The 21,859-nt window shown below is 37.2% G+C and overlaps 1 protein-coding gene across 4 annotated transcripts; it reads right to left on the reverse strand.

The window, feature by feature from the left end:
- Positions 1-948: 948 nt before the first annotated feature.
- On the reverse strand, positions 949-18,096 carry dmtf1 (cyclin D binding myb-like transcription factor 1). Of its 4 annotated transcripts, none has more exons than XM_022210558.2 (17): positions 17,982-18,096; positions 14,893-15,008; positions 14,546-14,641; positions 13,241-13,326; positions 12,871-12,982; positions 11,580-11,656; positions 11,339-11,496; positions 11,222-11,254; positions 9,999-10,108; positions 9,681-9,909; positions 8,483-8,634; positions 8,223-8,408; positions 6,062-6,147; positions 4,908-5,066; positions 2,654-2,857; positions 2,331-2,436; positions 949-1,469 (listed from the first exon to the last, which is right to left on the reverse strand). In XM_022210558.2, exons 2-17 carry the CDS (start codon positions 14,999-15,001, stop codon positions 1,435-1,437), a joined length of 1,938 nt encoding a protein of 645 aa, XP_022066250.1. In that variant the 5' UTR covers positions 15,002-15,008; positions 17,982-18,096; the 3' UTR covers positions 949-1,434. The 4 variants fall into 4 exon arrangements, with proteins under 4 accessions (XP_022066250.1, XP_022066251.1, XP_022066248.1 ...); XM_022210559.2 differs by having other exon boundaries at positions 8,223-8,396; positions 13,235-13,326; XM_022210556.2 differs by having other exon boundaries at positions 13,235-13,326.
- Between the last annotated feature and the right edge of the window lie 3,763 nt (positions 18,097-21,859).

A 21,859-nucleotide genomic window follows, 5' to 3' on the forward strand; every position in this document is an offset into this window, starting at 1 on the left:
GTTACTAATATTGGAAACTACTCATCTGAAGGCATCATTTCCAAATTATATTACATATATCATCCAGAATAAATGCTTTGGTTGGTTTCCATTTGAAATTGTACAGAAAATCAATAGTAAAACAGGTCATTTCATTCAGAAATTCCCCAAAATGACAAAAATGTGTCAGAAATTTGTCCACGTCTCAAAAATAATCTAAATTTACACAAAAATTTGAATGACTTGAAACTCGTTCAAAATGACCAAAAAGATTATCGAATATTACAAAAAATTTCCAAAAAAATTGTTTCAACCAGTTTCTAGATGTTTCTTGCTCCGTTCACAACTTTAACATTTTTAAAAAAATGAATGTTAAATTTCTCTGATTAATTACTTTACAAAAATGGGAAAGAGCTGGAATCAACACAGGAAATTGTCTGAAAATGCTCAAAAAACGAGTCCAAAGTCAGTCAAAGTTTGTCCAAAATGTCTCAAAAATAAAAAATTAATTGAAACTCGTCAAAATGACAAAAAATTACTTAACGTGACAAGAAATGTCCAAAAAACAGTTCCAGTTTCTGAAGTAGAAATTTTGACATTTTTTCAGTTTTTACATTTTCTAGCTCTCAATGAGGAACAGAAATTGAAGGTTTAGGAATAAAAATGGCCAAAAATGTCATTATTTGTTTAACCAACACGAACCAGCCGGTCATTTTGTGTATTTTTGAGTCTCTAGCTCTGATAAATTATGTAATTTTGGCAACTTTTCCAACCAGCAAGTGGATTCTGGGGTTCAGATTTTTGTAGTATTTGCAGGTTTAGGAGTAAAAATGTCATTATTTATTTCAGTCACTCTTTAGTATTTATTTCCTGTGGTTTGTGTTGCAGGGCGTATTTTTAAATCCAAAACCGGACAAAAACACATGAAATCTATGATGGAGTATGAAGAATCATAATACTACCAGTGAATAGAGTTGGAATATTTATTTTCCTATAAAATCAGAATGCAGCTTTGAGAACTAAATATTGTGCGCCATGAGTTCTGGGCAGCAAACTTCCCCACAACCCTCATTTAAATACAAACAGAACTAGTTAAAATAGTTTATTTTTTCCATGGTAACCAGCAGGAGTCAGTCCGCCTGAAGTCTTCTTCATGTTCACATAATTATACGTCAGAGTCTAAGTAAAAACGGACGTTCGGTCGGGTTTGAACATTATTGTAGCTTCAAAGGAGAAAGTCATGATCTGTCGTCCATCTTTACGTCTCAGCTCATGTTTCTAAAGTGTTTCAGGTCAAACTTTAATCCATCCGGACCTGCAGAGTCTCTTTGGTGCCACCGTGAGGAGCAACGTTCACATTAATCCAGGGTTCATTAAAAAGTTCTGTAACTCGCAGCGGGACGAGGAAACAGGAAGCAGCTTCTTCTTCCTGAACTTCTCACATCAAAGTCCAGCTCAGTCGGATCCGTCCTGGTTCTCCAAGATAGGATCTGAGAACGGAAACGACAGGAAACGCTCGGTTTCTGACAAGAATCACAATATGCAAAAAACACAAGAAAGCGCTGGATAACACATGAAAACGCTTAAAAAAATTCACCTTCAAACACAAAAATACATTAAAAAAACATGAAAGCGTACATTAAAACACAAAACACATGAAGAAAACATTCAAAAACACAAAAGAAAATACACAAAAACATGCAAAAACACACACGAAAACATGAAATGTTTTATTTCATCTCTGTTTCACTTCGTGGTCATTTTATGCCTCTGTGGTCAGTCTGTGTCTTCTTGTGGTAATTTTGTGTCTTTTAGGTCATTTTGTGTCATTTATTCTGCACATTTTGTGCGTCTTTGTGGTAATTTGTGTTTTCCTAGTCATTTTGTGTATTTTTGTGGTCATTTTGTGTCTAGGTTTTGTCATTGTGTGTGTCTTCCTGCTCAGTTTGTGTCTTTCAGGTCATTTTGTGTCTATTTTTGTGCATTTTTCTGCTCATTTTGTGTCTTTCAGATCATTTCATGCGTCTTTGTGGTCATTTTTTGTGATTTTCTGTTAATTTTCTGTCACTTTCTCGTAATTTTTGTGAGTTTCTGTGGTCATTTTGCGTGCCTCTCTAGTCATTTTCAACATCTTTGTATTCTTGTGTATCTTGTGGTACTTTTGCCTTTCTGTGTGGTCATTCTGTTTTTTTTTCTGGTAATTTTGTGCCTTTATGTGGTCATTTTGCACTTCTCTGTGGTAATTCTGTGTCTCTTGACAATTTCATGCGTCTGTCAGGTCATTTTGGTGTGTTTGCGTTCATTTTGTGTGTCTGTCTGCGCATCACAGCTCATTATTGTGTGTCTGTTACCTGTCAGTGTGCTGCTGATGTTGGGAGGAGACACAATCAGCACGGCGCTTCCAGATGTGATCCCAGAATGCACCACTGGAGGCTCCACAGAGGTTGAACTCAGTCCCTGACGCACACAAACACACAACTAAACAACTGAGTGGTGTTTCTATTATTTTGTCCACCCTGTACATCAACAAAGATGAGCTTTAAGAAGAAAAACAGCACCAAAAGGTTATAAAAGATAGAAATCTGCAGTTTAATATTATATTTAAAATGTAAAGGAAGCTGTGAAATCAGAGCTTTTCAAAATAAAGTCCTGTTTATTACGTTGGTGTTTTTACCTTGTCTGTAAAACCGTCTGTCATTGGCTCCTGAGTTTCCGTGACGACATCCTCCGAACCCTCCAGGAGACTGGTGGCGTCAAGGCGGTCGTCCTGGCTCTGCCCCTCCACCACCAGCTGTGACTGGCTGAGGGGGTCTGATGAGGCGGGGTCAGAGGTGACGGTCTGGATGATGACGCCGTCACTGGAACAGAGGCCTTCAGTCTGAGGAGGAAACAAGAAAAAAAAAAACGTAAAAACACACAAGAAAACACAAAAAACTTACTAAAACATACACACGTGGACAAAATTGTTGGTCCCCCTCAGTTAAAGAAGGAAAAACCCACAATTCTCACTGAAATCACTTGAAACTCACAAAAGTAACAATAAATAAAAATGTATTGAAAATTAAATAATCAAAATCAGCCATCACTTTTGAATTGTTGATTAACATAATTATTTAAAAAAACAAACTAATGAAATAGGGCTGGACAAAAATGATGGTACCCATAACTTAATATTTTGTTGCACAACCTTTTGAGGCAATCACTGCAATTAAACGATTTCTGTATTTGTCAATGAGCGTTCTGCAGCTGTCAACAGGTATTTTGGCCCACTCCTCATGAGCAAACAGCTCCAGTTGTCTCAGGTTTGATGGGTGTCTTCTCCAAATGGCATGTTTCAGCTCCTTCCACAGATGTTCAATGGGATTCAGATCTGGGCTCATAGAAGGCCACCTTAGAATAGTCCAACGCTTTTCTCTCAGCCATTCTTGGGTGTTTTTGGCTGTGTGTTTTGGATCGTTGTCCTGTTGGAAGACCCATGACCTGCGACTGAGACCAAGCTTTCTGACACTAGGCAGCACATTTCTCTCCAGAATGCCTTGATAGTCTTCAGATTTCATCGTACCTTGCACACTTTCAAGACACCCTGTGCCAGATGCAGCAAAGCAGCCCCAAAACATTACTGAGCCTCCTCCATGTTTCACCGTAGGGACAGTGTTCTTTTCTTCGTATGCTTGGTTTTTGAGTCTATGAACATAGAGTTGATGTGCCTTACCAAAAAGCTCCAGTTTGGTCTCATCTGTCCAAAGGACATTCTCCCAGAAGCTTTGTGGCTTGTCAACATGCATTTTTGCAAATTCCAGTCTGGCTTTTTTATGAGTTTTTTTCAGCAGTGGTGTCCTCCTTGGTCGTCTCCCATGAAGTCCACTTTGGCTCAAACAACGACGAATGGTGCGATCTGACACTGATGTACCTTGGCCTTGGAGTTCACCTTTAATTTCTTTGGAGGTTGCTCGGGGCTCTTTGGATACAATTCGAACGATCCGTCTCTTCAATTTGTCATCAATTTTCCTCTTGCGGCCACGTCCAGGGAGGTTGCCTACTGTCCCGTGGGTCTTGAACTTCTGAATAATATGAGCCACTGTTGTCACAGGAACTTCAAGCTGTTTAGAGATGGTCTTATAGCCTTTACCTTTAAGATGTTTGTCTATCATTTTTTTTCGGATGTCCTGGGACAATTCTCTCCTTCGCTTTCTGTTGTCCATGTTCAGTGTGGTACACACCTTTTCACCAAACAGCAGGGTGACTACTTGTCTCCCTTTAAATAGGCAGACTGACTGATTATGAGTTTGGAAACACCTGTGAAGTCAATTAAATGACACACCTGAGTTAATCATGTCACTCTGGTCAAATAGTTTTCAATCTTTTATAGAGGTACCATCATTTTTGTCCAGGCCTGTTTCATTAGTTTGTTTTTTTAAATAATTATGTTAATCAACAATTCAAAAGTAATGGCTGTTTTTGATTATTTAATTTTCAATAAATTTTTATTTATTGTTACTTTTGTGAGTTTCAAGTGATTTCAGTGAGAATTGTGGGTTTTTCCTTCTTTAATTGAGGGGTACCAACAATTTTGTCCACGTGTGTATTAAAGAAACATAAAGACATGTTAAAATCCACTAGAAAACACAAAAACCTTACTAAAACATATTAAAAAAACATAAAAACATGTTAAAATCCACAAAAAACTAATAGAAATATATTTAAAAAAACATGAAAACACACAAAAACACATAAAACACAAGAAAACATGTAAAACAAACGTAAAAATGTATTAAAATCCACAAGAAAACACGCAAAAACTTTACTAAAACATTAAAAAACATAAAAACGTGTTAAAATCCACAAGAAAACATACAAAAACACACAACACACATTAAAGTTCAGACACACAACCTGAACCCCTCCCTCCATCAGGTGGACCTACTGACCGACAGACTGTGCAGGATGATGTGCTCGTGTGACGACGGAGAGGAGCCCGTTGTCAGGGTAACCGTGCTGTTATTGGCCAAGCTGAGAGGAAGGCTCTGATTGGATGAAGTCTGGAGGTAGTACGTTCCTGGAGTCCCTGTGGGCTGCAGGTGGAAGGACTGGAGACAACAACAACACAACATGAGGAGCAGGCAGAGGACTGTGACACTTTGTGTTCATTTTGTCTCCTTAAGGTCATTTTGTGTCACTTTGTGTTTTTTTCGCTTCTCATTCTAGTCGTTTGTTTTGTCTTTATGGTTTTGTGTTAATTTTGAGGTTAAGTTTGTTTTTTTTGTCGTTTTTTTCCCACTTTAGTCTGTTTGTATTCATTTTGTGTGTGTTCCTTTCTTCTGTGTTTATTTTCTGTGTCTTTCTTGCCAAATTGCATTTCTGTATTTGTTATTTGTCTGTATTTTTTCTGTTATTTTGTGTCTATTTGTGTTCATCTTGGGTCATTTTGTGTTAAATCTGGGTTTTTGTGGTTTATTTTGGCTCATTTGTGTTCACTTTCTGTGTATTCAGGTCATATTTTGTCTCTTTCTAATCCTTTAGTTTGTTTGATGCATTTTTTGTGTTTTTTGTGCTAATTTTGTGTGGTGTTTCTGTGTTTCATTTGGTACCTTTTGTGTTCCTTCTGTGTCTCTTTTTTCCATTTTGTTTTTCTGTTTGCTTTGTATCTCATGGTGGTCATTTTGTGTAATTTGATGGTTATTTTGCATGTTTTTGTTGTTAATTTTGTGTCTGTGGTCATTTTACATGTCTTTGTGATCATTTTGGGTCTCCTGGTGTTAATTTTGTGTCTTTTTGTGTTGTACATTTGTGTTGCCGTGCTTAATTTTGTATCTTTAGCATCGCTATTGACATTTTGCATCTCACTGTGGTCTTTTTGTGTATTTCTATGTTTACTTTGCATGTTTTTGTAGTTGTTTTATGCATCTGTGGTTGCATTTTTGGGCCTTTGTGTTCACTTTGTGTCTTTTTGAGGTGATTGTGTTGCACTTTCAGGTCATTCTGTGTGACTTCCCCAACTTATTACATCTAATTGTGGTGATTTTGTCTCTTAGTGTGTAGCCTCAAACTGGTTTGTGTTGCCTTGTTGTGTTGTGTTGTTTACCGGCAGGATCTCGAAGGCCTGCAGAGCTCCAGTGTTCAGAGTGATGGTTTCAGAGTCGCTGGAAGCTGCTGCTGCAGAATCTGAGGCTGAAAACACAATAAACACTGTCAGAAACAACACAAAACACACAACAGCTGCACAGAGCAGAAAACTAAAACCCATAGATGTGACACTAAATCCACATGAATCCAGTTTCTTCATTTATTAGAGCCTCTGAATGAAGCCACTAAAGGCCCTGTCACACTCTAGCGTATAGAGCCAGCGTAAGAGGAACGTATGGACTTTTTGGGAATACGCTGACATACGCTGACACACACTAGGGGTACGCTGGAATACGTTTCTACTACGCCGGGGTATGTCGGTGTACACTGATGGCCAAAAATTTTTTTGAACATGCACAAAAATGTTCAGCGTATGCCAACATATGAATTTTACGCTCCTCATACGCTGAACATGCTAGAGGTACGCTGAAGGTACGTTACTCATACGTCGACAACGCTTCTCATACGTTGAAATAGAGTGGGTCAGGAAACCTAGCGTTAGAGTAGCGTATAATGAACGTGTGTCTAACGAATGGCTAACGTTATGATGGTAGTTCTAACGACAGTGTAACGTACTCAGCTTATGCCTAACGTGTTCTGAGCGTACAGCCAACTTATTACATGTGTATTTCCAGCGCATGGGGGTATATAAAGTCTCACATTTCCAAATCTGTATCAGTTTGTACCAGCAGTTCAGAGATGGAGGTTGCTGTGCTGCAACATCACCAAGATTTGTTACAGTTGGCAGTTGAGTATGCTAGACACAGAAGAAGGCGTAGAATGAGACGTGCAATCTGGGTGAAACCTTGGATTGGAAGGCGGCGTCAATTTGGCCTTTATGACCAGCTTATGGTTGAACTGAGAAATGAAGATCAGAGAGCCTTCAGGAACTTCCTACGCATGCCTCCAAAAATGTATGATAAACTGCTGGACAGGGTTGGTCCCAACATCACCAGCTGTGTACGCTCCTCATACGTTAGGCTGACGTTCCGCATACGTTACTCATACGTCGGTATACGTCCAACTCAAATACACATCACATCACATATGCTCACATACGCTGACATACGCTACTCATACGCTACTCATACGCTACTCATACGCTGACGGTACGCTAGGCTCACGTTACTCTAACGGTCATTAACCGAAAATGGACCTCATACGCTGAAAAGTTGTGCGTAAAAACAATTTTTCGAAATATTCGATACGTTCCTCAGACGCTGGCTCTATACGCTAGAGTGTGACAGGGCCATAATCAATTAAATAGTTCCTTCATTCAGACTAAAACTGATTTTTCTCTCCTAAAACACTGGTTTGTCGTTTCCCACTTTCTATGAGATCATTTTTATCAGTTTATGGTAGTTTTGTCTGTTTCTGCGTCTAGTTTTTGTCATTTTATGTCTCTTTGTGGTCATTTTGTCTCAGTCTATGGATATTTCATGTCATTTTGAGGATATTTTGCATCTTCTTATGGTGGTTTTGTCACCTTTTTGTGTCTTTTTTGGTATTTTCTGTACATTTTTGGTAACTTTTGGACATCTTAAATGTCTTTGAGGCCTTTTTTGTCCTAGTTCTGATCATCTTGTGTCCTTTTTGGTCATTTTATATCTGTTTTTATCGGCATTGCGTCTCTCGATGCTGATTTTCTGTCATTTTGAGTCTCTTTACAACCATTATGTTTGAGTTTCAATAATTTTATATACATTTTTTGATCATTTGTGTCCTGATTTGGTTGTTCAGTATCTTTTTGTGTCCTTTTTTTGATATTTGGTTTGTCTTTGGCATCTTTTTATGTAATTTTTGGTCATTGTCTCCATCTGCTCCCTTTACATGTCATTATTGTGGTTTTATGTCATTTTGAATCTTTCTACCGTCATTTTATGTCTTGTCTTTATCATTTTAGGTCAGTCTGCGGTCATTTTGTCTCCCTTTGTGTATATTTTGCATTTCTTTTTGGCTTGTTGGTGTTTCCTCTCCTCTTTTGGTCATTCCTGTCAGGTTCTTGCAGTCACCATGTTTGTCTTTATAGTGATTTTCTGATCATTGTATGTCTGTTTTTTATCATCTATGTTGACGTGGACAAAACAAAAATGGATTAATGTCAACGCAGTGATTCTTACCGAGGTGTGTGATCTGCAGCGGGATCTGAACCGGAATCTGCAGCGCCGCCACAGAGCTGGGGGCAGGGCTGCCACTTCTCTCGTCCAGCCGGGTGAGTCGGATCTGGAGCGAGGAGGAGGAGGGGCTTCCTGGTCCGGACGTCGACTGTGAGGACGCCATTAACTCCTGGAGACCTTTTAGGAGGACTGAGGACACATTATAATGAATAATAACAACAATTAAATAAGAAGAAGGAGGAGGAGGTCTGGTCTGTATTTACCGTTAAATGGGATCTCCTTGTGATTGGCCACTTGTCTCTTGATGCTCCACCACTTCGATCGCAGCCACTGAGGCGACCGGACGCTGCTCCACCCTCCAGCCAGGTCCTCCCACTTTATCTCATTCTCATCCTCCACCTCCAGCTCCGATATCCTGAAATACATCAGGCCAGTTTGAAAAAGAAGTCCAAAACCAGCTCAAAAACAGGTCTGAAGCCAGTAAAAAAAAACATCTAAAACCAGTCAAATATCAAGTCCGACTCCAGTCTTGAATTAGATTAAATACAGTCCACAATCAATTCTCAAACCGGCCTAAAACAAACTCAAAGACAAGTGTAATTACTCTAAAAATAGTCCTAAAACATATCATTATCCACTCTTAAATTAATCTCAAACTGGTCTAAAATCAAGTCCAAAACCAGCCTTAAACTGGATTAATTACAGTCTAAAATCTATCAAAAACTATCTAAAACCAAAACAAGTTGTAAACCAGTCTAAAATTAAATCCAAAACCTGTCAAAAACTAGTCTGAAAACAAGCCTTAAAGAAGTCCAAAACCCAAACCACCAGTAACCAAAAACCAAGCCTCAAACAGGCCAACCAGTCAAACACTGAAATAAAACCAGTCTAAAAGTCCAACACCAGTCTTAAATTAGTCTAAAACCAATCCCAAAAAGGTTCAAAATCAGTTCTTAATTAAGTCCAAAATAAGTTCAAAACCAGGTCTGAAACCAGTCAACAATCAAGTCTATAACCAAGTTCAGAATAAGTAAAAGTACTTCAAAACCAGAACCAAGCCCAAAACCCTGTCTGAGACTAGTCTAACAGTCTAAAACCAAATCAAAAACCAGACCAAAAGTAGTCTGAAGCAAAACCAACAACCAGTCCAATATGAGTCTGAAACCATATCCAGACTAAGTCCAAAGCCCTGTCTGAAACTAAAACAGTGTAAGATCTGGTCACAAACTTATTTTAAAACTAGTTTAAAATGAAGTCCAAAACTTCTCTAAAGTCTGCTTTAAAGTTCGTCTAAGATCACGTCTAAAATCAGCCAAAACTAGTCTTAAGCTAGTCAAAAACCAAGTCTCAGGCTAAAGACTAAACCAGGCTAAAATCCAAAACAAGTATAATACCAGTAAAAACAGTCTAAAAACCAGTTCTAAACAAACTCCAAAGCCAGTCTTAGTCCATGACCTGTACCTTCGTATGAGGTTCAGGTCGTCCTCCTTCGTCCACTCCGTTCCTCCGCTGTGTTTCCAGTTCAGGTAGTTCAGCCACTTCGACCGACACTGTTTCTCTGAGCGTGTGCGAACCTGGTCGGCGACGGTCGCCCAGGAAACACCCCCGGTGACAGCTGACCCTGGTGACACGCCTGCCATCTCGTACACAACTTCAGCGAGGCGCCGCTCCTCCTCCTCGCTCCATTTACCTGTTTTTAAAAAAATAAATCTGACATGAAGCTTCCACACTCTAATGCCAGTTATTGATATTTATGGATAAAGGTGTTTTTCAGGTTACCTGTGTTGCAGGTGTCCTTCATCAGCCGGCAGCGATCTTTGACAGACGAGGCACTTCGACCCAGAGCTGCTCCGATAGTCGCCCAGTCGTTCCCATGTTTCTCTCTCAGCCTGAAAACACATCAGAGGTAACACTGGTGTAGATGACAACAAAACCAGTTCAAAATGAGTCTAAAATTAAGTCAAAAACTAAGTCCAAATCCAGTTAACAACTAGTCCAAAACCTTTCAACAACTAGTATAAAACCAGTTTAAAAATCTGTCCAAAGCCAAATCCAAAACTACTCTAAAGCTAGCATATAACCAGCCTAAAAGAAGTCCAAAACCTGCCTAAACTAGTCTAAAGTCAGTTGAAAATCAAGTGTAAAACCACTGTAAAAGGTTGCCTAAAATCAAATTCAAAACCAGCCAAAATTAGCCTGAAATGAAGGTCAAACAGTCCAACACCCAGTTCAGAAATTGCTGGAATTCACATCATAAGTTTAGTCTAAAAGTCATCTAAAACCAGTCCAAACCAGTCTATAGTGAAGTCAGAAACCAAGTCCAAATCCAATGTAAACATCTATCCAAAACGAGCCTAAACTAGTCTAATGTTAGCATATAACCAGTCTAAAGGAAGCTGAAAACCAGTCCTAATGCAACTCCAAAACAAGTTTTAAACTAGTCAGAAACCTAGTCTCAAATAAATCTAAAACCCATCATCGAAAATTCATCATCAAATCCATAAAATTTGTCTAAAAACAGTCTAAAACTAGTGAAACACAATTCTAAAACCAGTCCAAAAACCTTCTAAAATCAAGTCCAACACTTGTCCCAACTATTCTCAAAGCAGTCGAAAAAAAAACAGCCCAAAACCTAATCTAAAACCAGCCAAAAGTAGTCTAAAACCAGCATAAAATCTGTTCAAAACAAGTCCAAATCCAGTCTGAAACTAGTTCAAAGACATTCTAAAATCAAGTCTAAAATGCAGTCCTAAACCAGACCAAAATAATCTGAAGCCAAGGCCAAACATTAATCTAAAACTGTGTCCAAACCAAGTCCTAAAGCCTGCCTAAATTAGTCCAAAGCAGCCTAAAATGTAGTCAAAAACTTCTAAAACCAGCCTAAAGCCAGTCCAAAACCATTCGTTCACATGTTTCTCTCTTAGCCTGAAAACACATCAGATATTGGTGTAAATAACAACAAGCTAACGTGAATTTTTGATGCTACATTAGGTTATACTCACGCTTTAAGCTTCTCTATCTCATCAGGAGTGTACCTGCAGGAAAAAGCACAAATTACTCCTCAAACTGGGAAAATAAAGTTTCAGTGTGTTTTTGCCATGTTTTCCTCATGAACTCACTTTCCAACATGATTTCGGTTGTCGTACATTCGTAGAACTCTTCTGTAGACGGCGAACAGCGGCCGGTTTAGTCCCAAAGCCACCGATCGGTAGAAATCCTTCCTCTCTTCTTTGGACATCTCGAAAATGATCTCTGCAGGATCTTCAATACCACGACTCTGAGAAAATGTTTCAGATTTTAACGTCTTCTGGTGACATAAAGACATAAAATAATGAGATACAGCGATAGATGGCGTCGTACCTTCACATATCGGTCGATGTTGCTCATCAGAAGGTCGATCTCCTCTTTAGACCACATTCCTTGTTTCCATTTATGACCTAAAGTCAAACAAACACTAAATCAAACACTGTGAAAGCATTTTTTATGGTTAAGAGCAAACATCTGTATCTTTCTACACAAAATGGTGAAAAAATCTATTAAATGTCTTTGAAGCTAAATATTTCTACTCTGAACAAACTTAAATTAGCAACTTTTCATCTGACCTGTGAACTTTTTTCCTGTTACAGGCAATGATCCACTCTAAAACCAGTGTAAAAACCAGTCCAAAACCTACATGAAAACCAGCCAAAACTAGTCTAAAACCAACTCAAAATCAGTCTAAATGAAGTCCAAAGTAAAGTCCAAAACAGTCCAAGTCCAAATCCAGTTTGACAACTAAAGAAAAATCAGTTCAATTCCAGTCTGAAACAAAGTACAAATCCAGTCACAAAACTATTCTAAACTTCTCTAAGACCGTGTCCAAACCAGTTCAAAACAAAGTCGAAATCAATCTAAAACTAGTCTAAAACCAAATTTAAAACTTGTCTGAAAGCAGTTCAAAACAAGTCTAAAACCAAACCAAAATACAATTCAAAACCAAACCAAAACCCAGTCTAAAGTTGGTCTAATGGTCTAAAATCTAGTCCAAATTGAAGTCAAAAACTAAGTCCAAATCCACGCTCCAATCCAGTCTCAAACTAGTCCAAAACCTGTCAAAAACTAGTTCAAATCAAACCTAAAGCCAGTGTAAAAAATCACACTCTAAAACTAGTCTATAATCAGGCAAAAGAAATCCAACATAAGTCAAAAACCAAGTCTCAAACCAGTCTACAATCAACATCAATACCAATTCCAAAACAAGTTTAAAATCTGTCTAAAATGGTCCGAAATAAAGCACAGAACCAGTCTTAAAGTGGTCAAACACCAATTCAAAATCCAGTCTAAAACTCGCCTAAAACCAGTCTAACACCAAGTCCAAAAACTGTCTAAAAGTAGTCCAAACACAGCCTAAGATCAAGTCCAAAACTAGTCCAGAATCATGCAGTCAATCTGGATTATATTTACAGAGGGAAGTCACTGAATCCACAGAAGAACTGAGGCAACGTGTTCAACCTGTTGAACAACCAACCTGCCAATAATCTTTAAAAACTGGTGTCTGGAGCTGATTTAAAGCCAAATCTGTCTCTGATTTAGGTTTTCTCTCTTTACTGCACTTAGTATGAAGCTATAAAGTTAAACTGATCATCTTTAGAAGTTAAATTCCTGTCAGTACCTTTGTTAGCCAGAGTGTCTTTGTCTTCTTTGGTGGTGAACCAGGCCTGACTGACCGGAGACACTTCTGTCTTCTGATTGGGCGACAGAGAATCTTCATCCTCTTGAAGAATCTGAACAAACAAACTCAACTATCAGCCCACAGATTCATCACAAACAAAGTCCTCTGGATCATGTTCTTACATATTTTCTCAGTGTGAAGGGAAAAGCTGATGAAATCCTTTGTAAACCTGATCTGTGACCTGAAATTAACACATTATTATCACTTCTAGGTTTTCACCTCAATTAGAAAACAAAACCAAAATACACATGTGATAAAAAGTGAATAATAATAAAACAAAATGATAATAAAAGGGTAACTTCACCTCTACCTGGATCTGGGCGACCCCGTCCTCTGAAAGATCTCCGTCTGCTGTTGCCGTCATCGTCACCTCGAAACTCTCATCGTTCTCCGACACTGACGACAAGAAAATGTCTAAAAGAAGTCCAAAATCTATCTAAACATAGTCTAAAACCAGCTCCAAAAAGGAACTCCCAGAGCAAGACTAAAACTACTCTAAAACCAGTCCTAAACCACATTGTGAACCAATGTTAAGATAGTCTTAAACAAGCTTAAAACCAAGTTCAAAATCATTCAAAATTAGTTTAGAATCAGCCTAGAGTTAGTATCATAAAGAAACTGTCTCAAATAAGTCCAAAACCTGCCTAAACTTAGCCTAAAACCAATCACCAAAGGCACTCCCAAACCAAGACTAAAACCAATCCGAAAGCCGTTCCTAAACTACGTTGTAAACCAATCTTAAGCTAGTATAAAACAAACCTCAAACCAAGTCCAAAACCACTAAAAATTAGTTTATAATCAACCTAAAGTTAGTATTGTACCAGAAACAGTCTAAAATAAGTCCAAACCGGTACAAAACTAGGAAGAAAAAATGTCTTAAAAAAGTCCAAAATCTACCTAAAAACTTAGTCTAAAACCAGATCCAAAAAGGAACTCCCAAACCAAGACTAAAGCTACTTTAAAACCAATTACAAGACCAGTCCTAAACCAATCTTAAACTACGTCTAAAACCACCCAAAATCATCTTATAAAAAGCCTAAAAGTAATCTGAAGCCAGTATAAAACTAGAAACGGTCTAAAATAAGTCCAAACAAAGTCCCAAACTGGTACAAAACCTGTCAAAACTTGGTCTAAAACCAGCTGTCAAAGGAACTCCCAAACCAATACTAAAACTATACGTTAAATACGTCACTGAAGTTTAGTTCTCTCCACCTCCACCTACATTTCAGCACCAGCAGGCATCATAAACTTCTGTTAAAGTTTATTATCTCATTGATTCCTGCAGAGTTACCTCGAGGTCATCTGGTACAACAGAAATGCCAACTTACAGTCAAAACGTTAAAGATATGAAATAATAAATTACTGTGACATTTTCGAGAACACTTTGTTCCATCACTAAATACATCAGAAAATATATTAACAGTCTAGTTTTTGTTGCCTCGGGAAGTCCTGCAACCAAAGAAATGAGCTTTAAAGTGCAACAGATGGGTATTTTTTCATCCATGTGGTTAGAAAAGTTTGAGTAAAGGTTTTAAGGTGCTTTAACTTTTAGATACACAAACCTGGAAAACTCAATTCACACATTAAGTCAGTGATAAAAAGTAAAACCTCTCACTGGGTAAAGTGACAACGGAGAACTGAGGAGTGTCCGAGTCGTCTTGCTCTTCTGTGGAGAGTCGAAGCTTCTTCTGAAGAGGCTCAGAGTCTTCGTCTGCACACAATAAAACATATTTATTATAAAAAAACACAACTTTAACGACTGATCATGAACAAAGAGGACTGATAACCTGCAATCAGTGAGTGTTTACGGCCACCAGGGGGCAGCAGAAACAAGCCAAAAGTGGCTAAATATTCTGTGTTAAAACAGTTTTAAACAGTTTTATTTACATATTCTGGATGTTTGATGGTTTTAAACTATAACAAAAGACGCAGAAAGGCATTTTTGTGTGCGCTTTAACCCACCGTTGGGAGGACAGTGCAGGATGATGCTTCCATCGCTGTCCTGAGTCAACGTCACCGACTTCACCGTTTCTAAAGCTGCAGCGTCTTCGTCGTCTGCAGCCGAACTCATCCTGAACCTGCAAAAAAACACGATAATGTCACGGAATTTCACAGAAACAAGTTTATATTTGTGTTACAGAAGCATGGAAATAACAGGTGACAGGAAAAAAAACGTTAAAATCTTAAAACTGAGACAGAAAAAGCAGAACATTAGGTTTTTAATTGTTAAAGGCAGCTAATGGTTGTGTTTTTAAAGCACCAATTAGTCATTAAAGCCATAAAAATAATGAAAATAACCACATTTTCTCACTAAAATTGCTTGTTTTGCTAAAACAACAGTCAAAACCCAAAAGATATTTAATTTACTGTGAAATAAAGCAGCAAATACTGACAAATGTTGAAAATTAGCTTCCAAATGGGTCAAAAGCTGCACATTAGTCAGCTAGAATGTAGGGATTTTGGTAATTAATATTTAATAGAACAGAAATACTTTAGGTGAAATTAGGCTGTTACAGTAAAACGGGTCCCGTTACAACCCCCGCAAAAAAAGATAAACTAGCAAAAATATGCAATAAGTAAAAATAATCAACAAGACAAATATAAAATGCAAAATGTGCAATAAGTGTAGCATACATTTAAAGTAAAAACTTTATATTTTTGGAGCATTATACATTATGTTAGCACACAAACTCATCTTGTAAATGTGGTGAAGAAACACAAAGAGCACGATTTTAAGGGTTATGTTTTAAATCTAGCAGAAAGAAAAGGACATTTATTCTTTTTAAAGGCATTTATATGAGTGATGCATGCTGTAGTTTTACTTTAAACACAAGAAATTAGCAAAATTATTGGAATAGTTTCAACAAAAAAGGTAAAATATTCAAAATGTTCTCTTTTAAGTGGAATTATTTTAGTAAAAATAGCTTTATTAATGTAAAAGGATCAAATTATGGTGAATTTAAGGAAAAATCTGCAGTAAAAAAAAAAGTGACAAATCTCAGCTTTACAGAACTTTATTAAAAATTCAGTCACTTTAAACTAAATTATACTCGACTGCTGCTATTCGGCTCTAAAAATAAAACTTAAAACATGCCATGTTTTGTCACATTAGTGTGTAACATTCAGGCTGGAAATAATTCATAATATTTGAATAAAAACCTAAATTTATGTGAAGATCTTCCATTGTATCTGAGTTAAAGAAAGGAATCTGAAATGGTCACAATTTGTTGAAATATGTTGGATGAATAAATCATGTATGAAACATTTATGTTAAGTTATAACAAGTATTTAATATTTGATTTTAAAAATCAGCAACATTACAATAAATTCCTGTATTTTTAAATGCTGACTTGTGAAAAGTGAAGCAAAGGCAACATAATAATAGTAAAGATAAAAGTAAAAAGACGAAAAATGAAAAATGAATGAACACAAGTAATGTAATTACAGTGATGAAATCTTATTTTTCTTAATGTTTGATTGATTCAATCGAGAAATAAAACCCTAAATGTACCTAAAAAGTTTAAATATTAATTTTAAAACCATACAATATAAAATACTAATTTACCTGACTAAATAATGTTAAAACCTGACAATAATATTAATTATGCAAATTTACATTAGCGCCCCACAATATTTTATATTCTAAAAATTTACCTGATTAATTAAGGTTACAAATTTACACATGAAAAACCATAAATTAATGAGCATGTACAGCTATATAGAATGGAGACTTTACGCTGAGGAAGTCAGTGTAGATCTGCAATTAAGTGCACTTTTACTCATATATTATGTTTATTTTTCTTGCTTTAAATCACACCAAACTCCTTAGAAAAAATAAACAATTGCATAGAAAAACTGGTTATCAGCAGGTACTCCAGTTTCTTTTTTTATATTGATGTTTTATCTATCATTAAGTGGGTTGGGTACATTCAGGAAAGGAGAAAAGCAGTGATAAAGTGTGTTTTCTTTATTAAATTGACACCAAATTCCCTTTAAAAATAGACAAAGGAAATTTGCACACCTGCAGGTACTAGAAAGCAAATAATGAACAATGTGGGGTTCATTTATGTAAATATTTTGGGATAATTTGGACTGTATGTGCAAAGAACTGTAGCCTGGTCACTTTAGTAAGACACAAAAACAAACATGATTATTTACGTTCATGTTACAAAAACAAGAAAAGCCCTCGAGCTTAAACGTAGTAAAGCAGGGATGTGTGTTTTTCTTGGTTGAATTAACACCAAAACCCCTTGAAAAATTTTCAAATTTAAAGAAAAAAACTGTACACTAGCCAGAACTTAACTCTCATATCAATACATATGATATTTTATTTATTATTAGATGCGTTGAGTAAATTCGGGTGAGGACTGATCCACTGCTGAGTTATTTTAGCAGATATATAAAGTTATTTATTGAGTTTTAACTGCTCGTTGCCGCCCTCCACTGTTAACAGGAGGAAACAGAGTTGTACAAGCTTGTAGTTTAGGCTTAATTTATTAAAATATGTGTTGGTATTCTGGGATGTATGAACACCGAATTGTTGCCAAGGTCATTTTTTTAGAAGATTCAACGTAAAATTAGAATCGGTAGTGTAGTTGTTATTTGTTAATCAGGAAGAAAGTGTAAAATTAGACATTTTTTGAATAGAGTTTGGGTCGCATCTATCGCTATTTGCAAGGAGGATTCTGCGCAAAGATGGACGCGTCGTTTATGTCCAGTTACATGGATGGTATGATTTAAATTACAGCTTTAAATCTGAACACAGTGAAGCAGGACTGTAGTTTTAACAGAAGCTAAATTTATCCCGCAGTTTGAGCCGCTCCGCACCGATGCTAACCGTTAGCATCCACCGGCTAGCAGCTAAATGAAAACTCTCCGGCGCCATGTTCCCCGACAAGGTGAAGCTTATGGCGTCTGTGTGGTCTGACGCAGTTCTGCTGCTCTGTTCTCCGTTTTTGCGGAGATTTTGCGGCTCTGCGACGTCCGGGCGCCTCTGAGCGGCTGCCGCCACCCAACAGAAATTGAATTTTGCTTTTGATTTGGCTACTTACTTCCTGTTTTTAGTCCGGGGACTTGCGAGTTACCAGGATGGAGCGAAGTGCCAGGATGGAGGAGCGGCCGAGCGAGGGCCGCCGGGGCGCCAGGTCCGACCCTAATACGTAGACCGGAGAAAAAATCCGCCTTTTAATGACTTAATTTAATGATTCTGCGCAATTTTTAAAATGAAGAACAGAAATTTACACGAAAGACAATCAACAGAATGTTTATATTCTACTATTTTTATAAGTCATATAGCTTTGTCGTGTTTTCATAATAAGGTCAATTTGTATTTTATATATGTGAATTTCTGTTAGATATACTATTGTAGGCGGCCTAAATTTGAATTAGTCATGTAATTTTTTATAAATATATATGATTTATTTATATTTAATTTAGTCTGGTAAATTAGTGTACTAAATATTATTGTAGGATCTTTGTTGTTGCTAACTTATGTGTTGTTTCTGTACATTTTTTATTTAAAATGATTGCATTAAAATCTAAAATTAACATTAATGACAATAAAATATAAAGTCTATCAACAGATTATTAATGAATAACTACAAACCCAATTCCAATGAAGTTGGGACATTGTGTTAAACATAAAAGATAAGATAAGATAAGATAATCCTTTATTACTGCCCGTGTACGGGGAAATTTCCCATGTTACAGCAGCATACATCATACAGTAGAGCAACAATAAGCAACAACAAACAACAATATAATGATAATCATAATAACAATCACAGTATGTTCAGGAGTGTAGGATGGAAAATATGACTTATGTAATGATGTGAAGTAAAGTAAAATAGCGCAAGAACTGTGCAGATTATGTGGTAAAGGATGATGTGATAGAGTCCAGTTTTGTGTTAGCATCAGCCAGTGATGCTGATGTTATAAAGTCTTATAGCAGATGGAATGAATGACTTGCGATCGCGCTCCTTCTTGCAGGTTAGGTGTCTCAGTCTACTGCTGAAAAAGCTACTTGGAGACATCACAGTGTCATGCAGTGAGTGAGGGTTGTCCATGATGGATGTGAGCTTTGCCAACATCCTCCTCTCACCCACCTTCTCTATGGAGTCCAGGGAACAGTCCAGCACAGAACTGGCCCTCCTGACCAGTCTGTTCAGTCTCTTTCTGTCCCTTTCAGAGCTCCCTGCTCCCCAGCAGACCACTGCATAGAAAACAGCAGACGCTACCACAGAGTCATAGAATGTCCGGAGCAGAGTCCTGCACACTCCAAAGGACCTCAGTCTCCTCAGCAGTTGGAGACGACTTTGGCGCTTCTTGTACAGGACCTCTGTGTTGTGTGACCAGTCCAGTTTGTTGCTGAGGTGAACACCCAGGTATTTGTATATTTGTACAAAATACAATGATTTGCAAATCATGTTCAGCCTTTATTTAATTGAATACACTACAAAGACAAGATATTTAATGTTCAAACTGATAAACTTTATTGTTTTTAGCAAATAATCATTAACTTAGAATTTTACGGCTGGAACACGTTCCAAAAAAGCTGGGACAGGGTCATGTTTACCACTGTGTTTCATCATCTTTCCTTTTAACAACATTTTATAAACATTTGGAAAATGAGGACACTAATTGTTGAACCTTTGTAGATGGAATTCTTTCCCATTCTTGCTTGATGTGCAGCTTCAGCTGTTCAACAGTCCGGGGTCTCCGTTGTCGTATTTTACGCTTCATAATGCGCCACACATTTTAAATGGGAGACAGGTTTGGACTGCAGGCAGGCCAGTCTAGTACCCGCACTCTTTTACTACGAAGCCAAGCTGTTGGCAGAATGTGGTTTGGAATTGTCTTGCTGAAATAAGCAGGGGCGTCCTTGCAAAAGATGTTGCTTAGATGGCAGCATATGTTTCTCCAAAACCTGTATGTACCTTTCAGCATTAATGGTGCCTTCACAGATGTGTAAGTTACCCATGCCATTGGCACTAAGACAGCCCATACCATCACAGATGCTGGCTTTTGAACTTTGCGTCCATAACAGTCTGGATGGTTCTTTTCCTCTTTGGCCCGGAGGACACGACGTCCACAATTTCCAAAAACAATTTGAAACGTGGACTCTTCAGACCACAGAACACTTTTCCACTTTGCATCAGTCCATCTTAGATGAGCTCGGGCCCAGAGAAGCCGGCAGCGTTTCTGGGTGTTGTTGATAAATGGCTTTTGGTTTGCATAGTAGAGTTTTAAGTTGCACTTACTGATGTAGCACTGAACTGTATTTACTGACAGTGGTTTTCTGAAGTGTTCCTGAGCCCATGTGGTGATGTCCTACACATTGATGTTGGTTTTTGATGCAGTGCCGCCTGAGGGATCGAAGGTCACGGGCATTCGGTGTTGGTTTTCGGCCTTGCCGCTTACATGCAGTGATTTCTCCAGTTTCTCTGAACCTTTTGATAATATTATGGACCGCAGATGATGAAATCCCTAAATTCCTTGCGATTGTACATTGAGGAACATTGTCCTTAAACTGTTTAACTATTTTCTCACCACTTGTTTACAAAGAGGTGAACCTCGCCCCATCTTTGCTTGTGAATGACTGAGCAATTCAGGGAAGCTCCTTTTATACCCAATCATGGCACCCACCTTTTCCCAACTAGCCTGTTCACCTGTGGAATGTCCCAAACAGGTGTTTGATGAGCATTCTCCCACTTTCTCAGTCTTTTTTGCCACCTGTCCCAGCTTTTTTGGAACGTGTTCCAGCCGTAAAATTCTACATTAATGATTATTTGCAAAAAACAATAAAGTTCATCAGTTTGAACATTAAATATCTTGTCTTTGAAGTGTATTCAATTAAATATAGGTTGAACATGATTTGCAAATCATTGTATTCTGTTTTTAATTATGTTTAGCACAACGTTCCAACTTCATTGGAACTGGGTTTGTATTTTCACAAGTTATTCAAGTGCAACCTTGTTTTTGTTCTTTGTTTAGTCACGGGAATCTGTCTTTTATCTATAATATTAGATGATCTTTCGCTTCATCTTAATGAGTTGAGTAAGTTGGTTTTCCATATGTAATATAATTATATTTGAACTTAATTTGATTCAGGTAAATGTCGTATTAATTTGCACATATTATTGTTTGGTTGTGGTATTAATATTTAAATTGATCATGTAAATCTGTATTAAGGCCTTAACATTAACATTTAAATTAATCAGGTAAGTTTGTATCATACAGTGACTTGACTTTTTCATAGATAATTATCCAACTACCAATTATTTTATTGTCTATACTAATTGTTTTTTTAGAAAATGTAAAAAAAAAAAAAGTGAAAACATGCATTATTTTTTCTTACATGTTAAAGATATGTGTTCAGATTGATCATTTCATTTATTCATAGTTGAAAAAACGAAGAAATTATAAAAACCTGAGAAGATGAGATTAACACATATAGAATATATTGTATTTACACTTCATATTTCCACAGTTTTCATGCTTTTGTTTGGTTATAATAATTCAGATAATATTAACAGGGGGAAATGTCTGTTAATATAATATTTTAACAGCAAAAACAACATGGTCTAATGATTAAATCATACAGTTTAATAGAAATCAAACTGTGCTTTACTGATACTGGACTTCATTTTGACCACTGAGATGTGGTTGAAAGTTGTGTAAAAGGTAGGATAAAGTGTCAATTACATGTTTTGGCTCCAGTTCACAGGTAAGAATCAAATCTGGCAACCAGCCTGTCCGCTCTGAAAATGTCTCCGGGCAACGCCTTGACTTATTTATTATCTATTTGGTTGAAATAATTGTTTTTACATAATTAAATATACACAACTGTTAGAAAATTGTGCCTATTTATTAATGTTCATCGTGTCACTATGTTCTGTAGCTGAACTATGCGTCATTTGTTGATAGACAA

Source organism: Acanthochromis polyacanthus, chromosome 1 (genome assembly GCF_021347895.1).
Source record: "Acanthochromis polyacanthus isolate Apoly-LR-REF ecotype Palm Island chromosome 1, KAUST_Apoly_ChrSc, whole genome shotgun sequence".
Lineage (NCBI taxonomy): Eukaryota > Metazoa > Chordata > Actinopteri > Pomacentridae > Acanthochromis > Acanthochromis polyacanthus.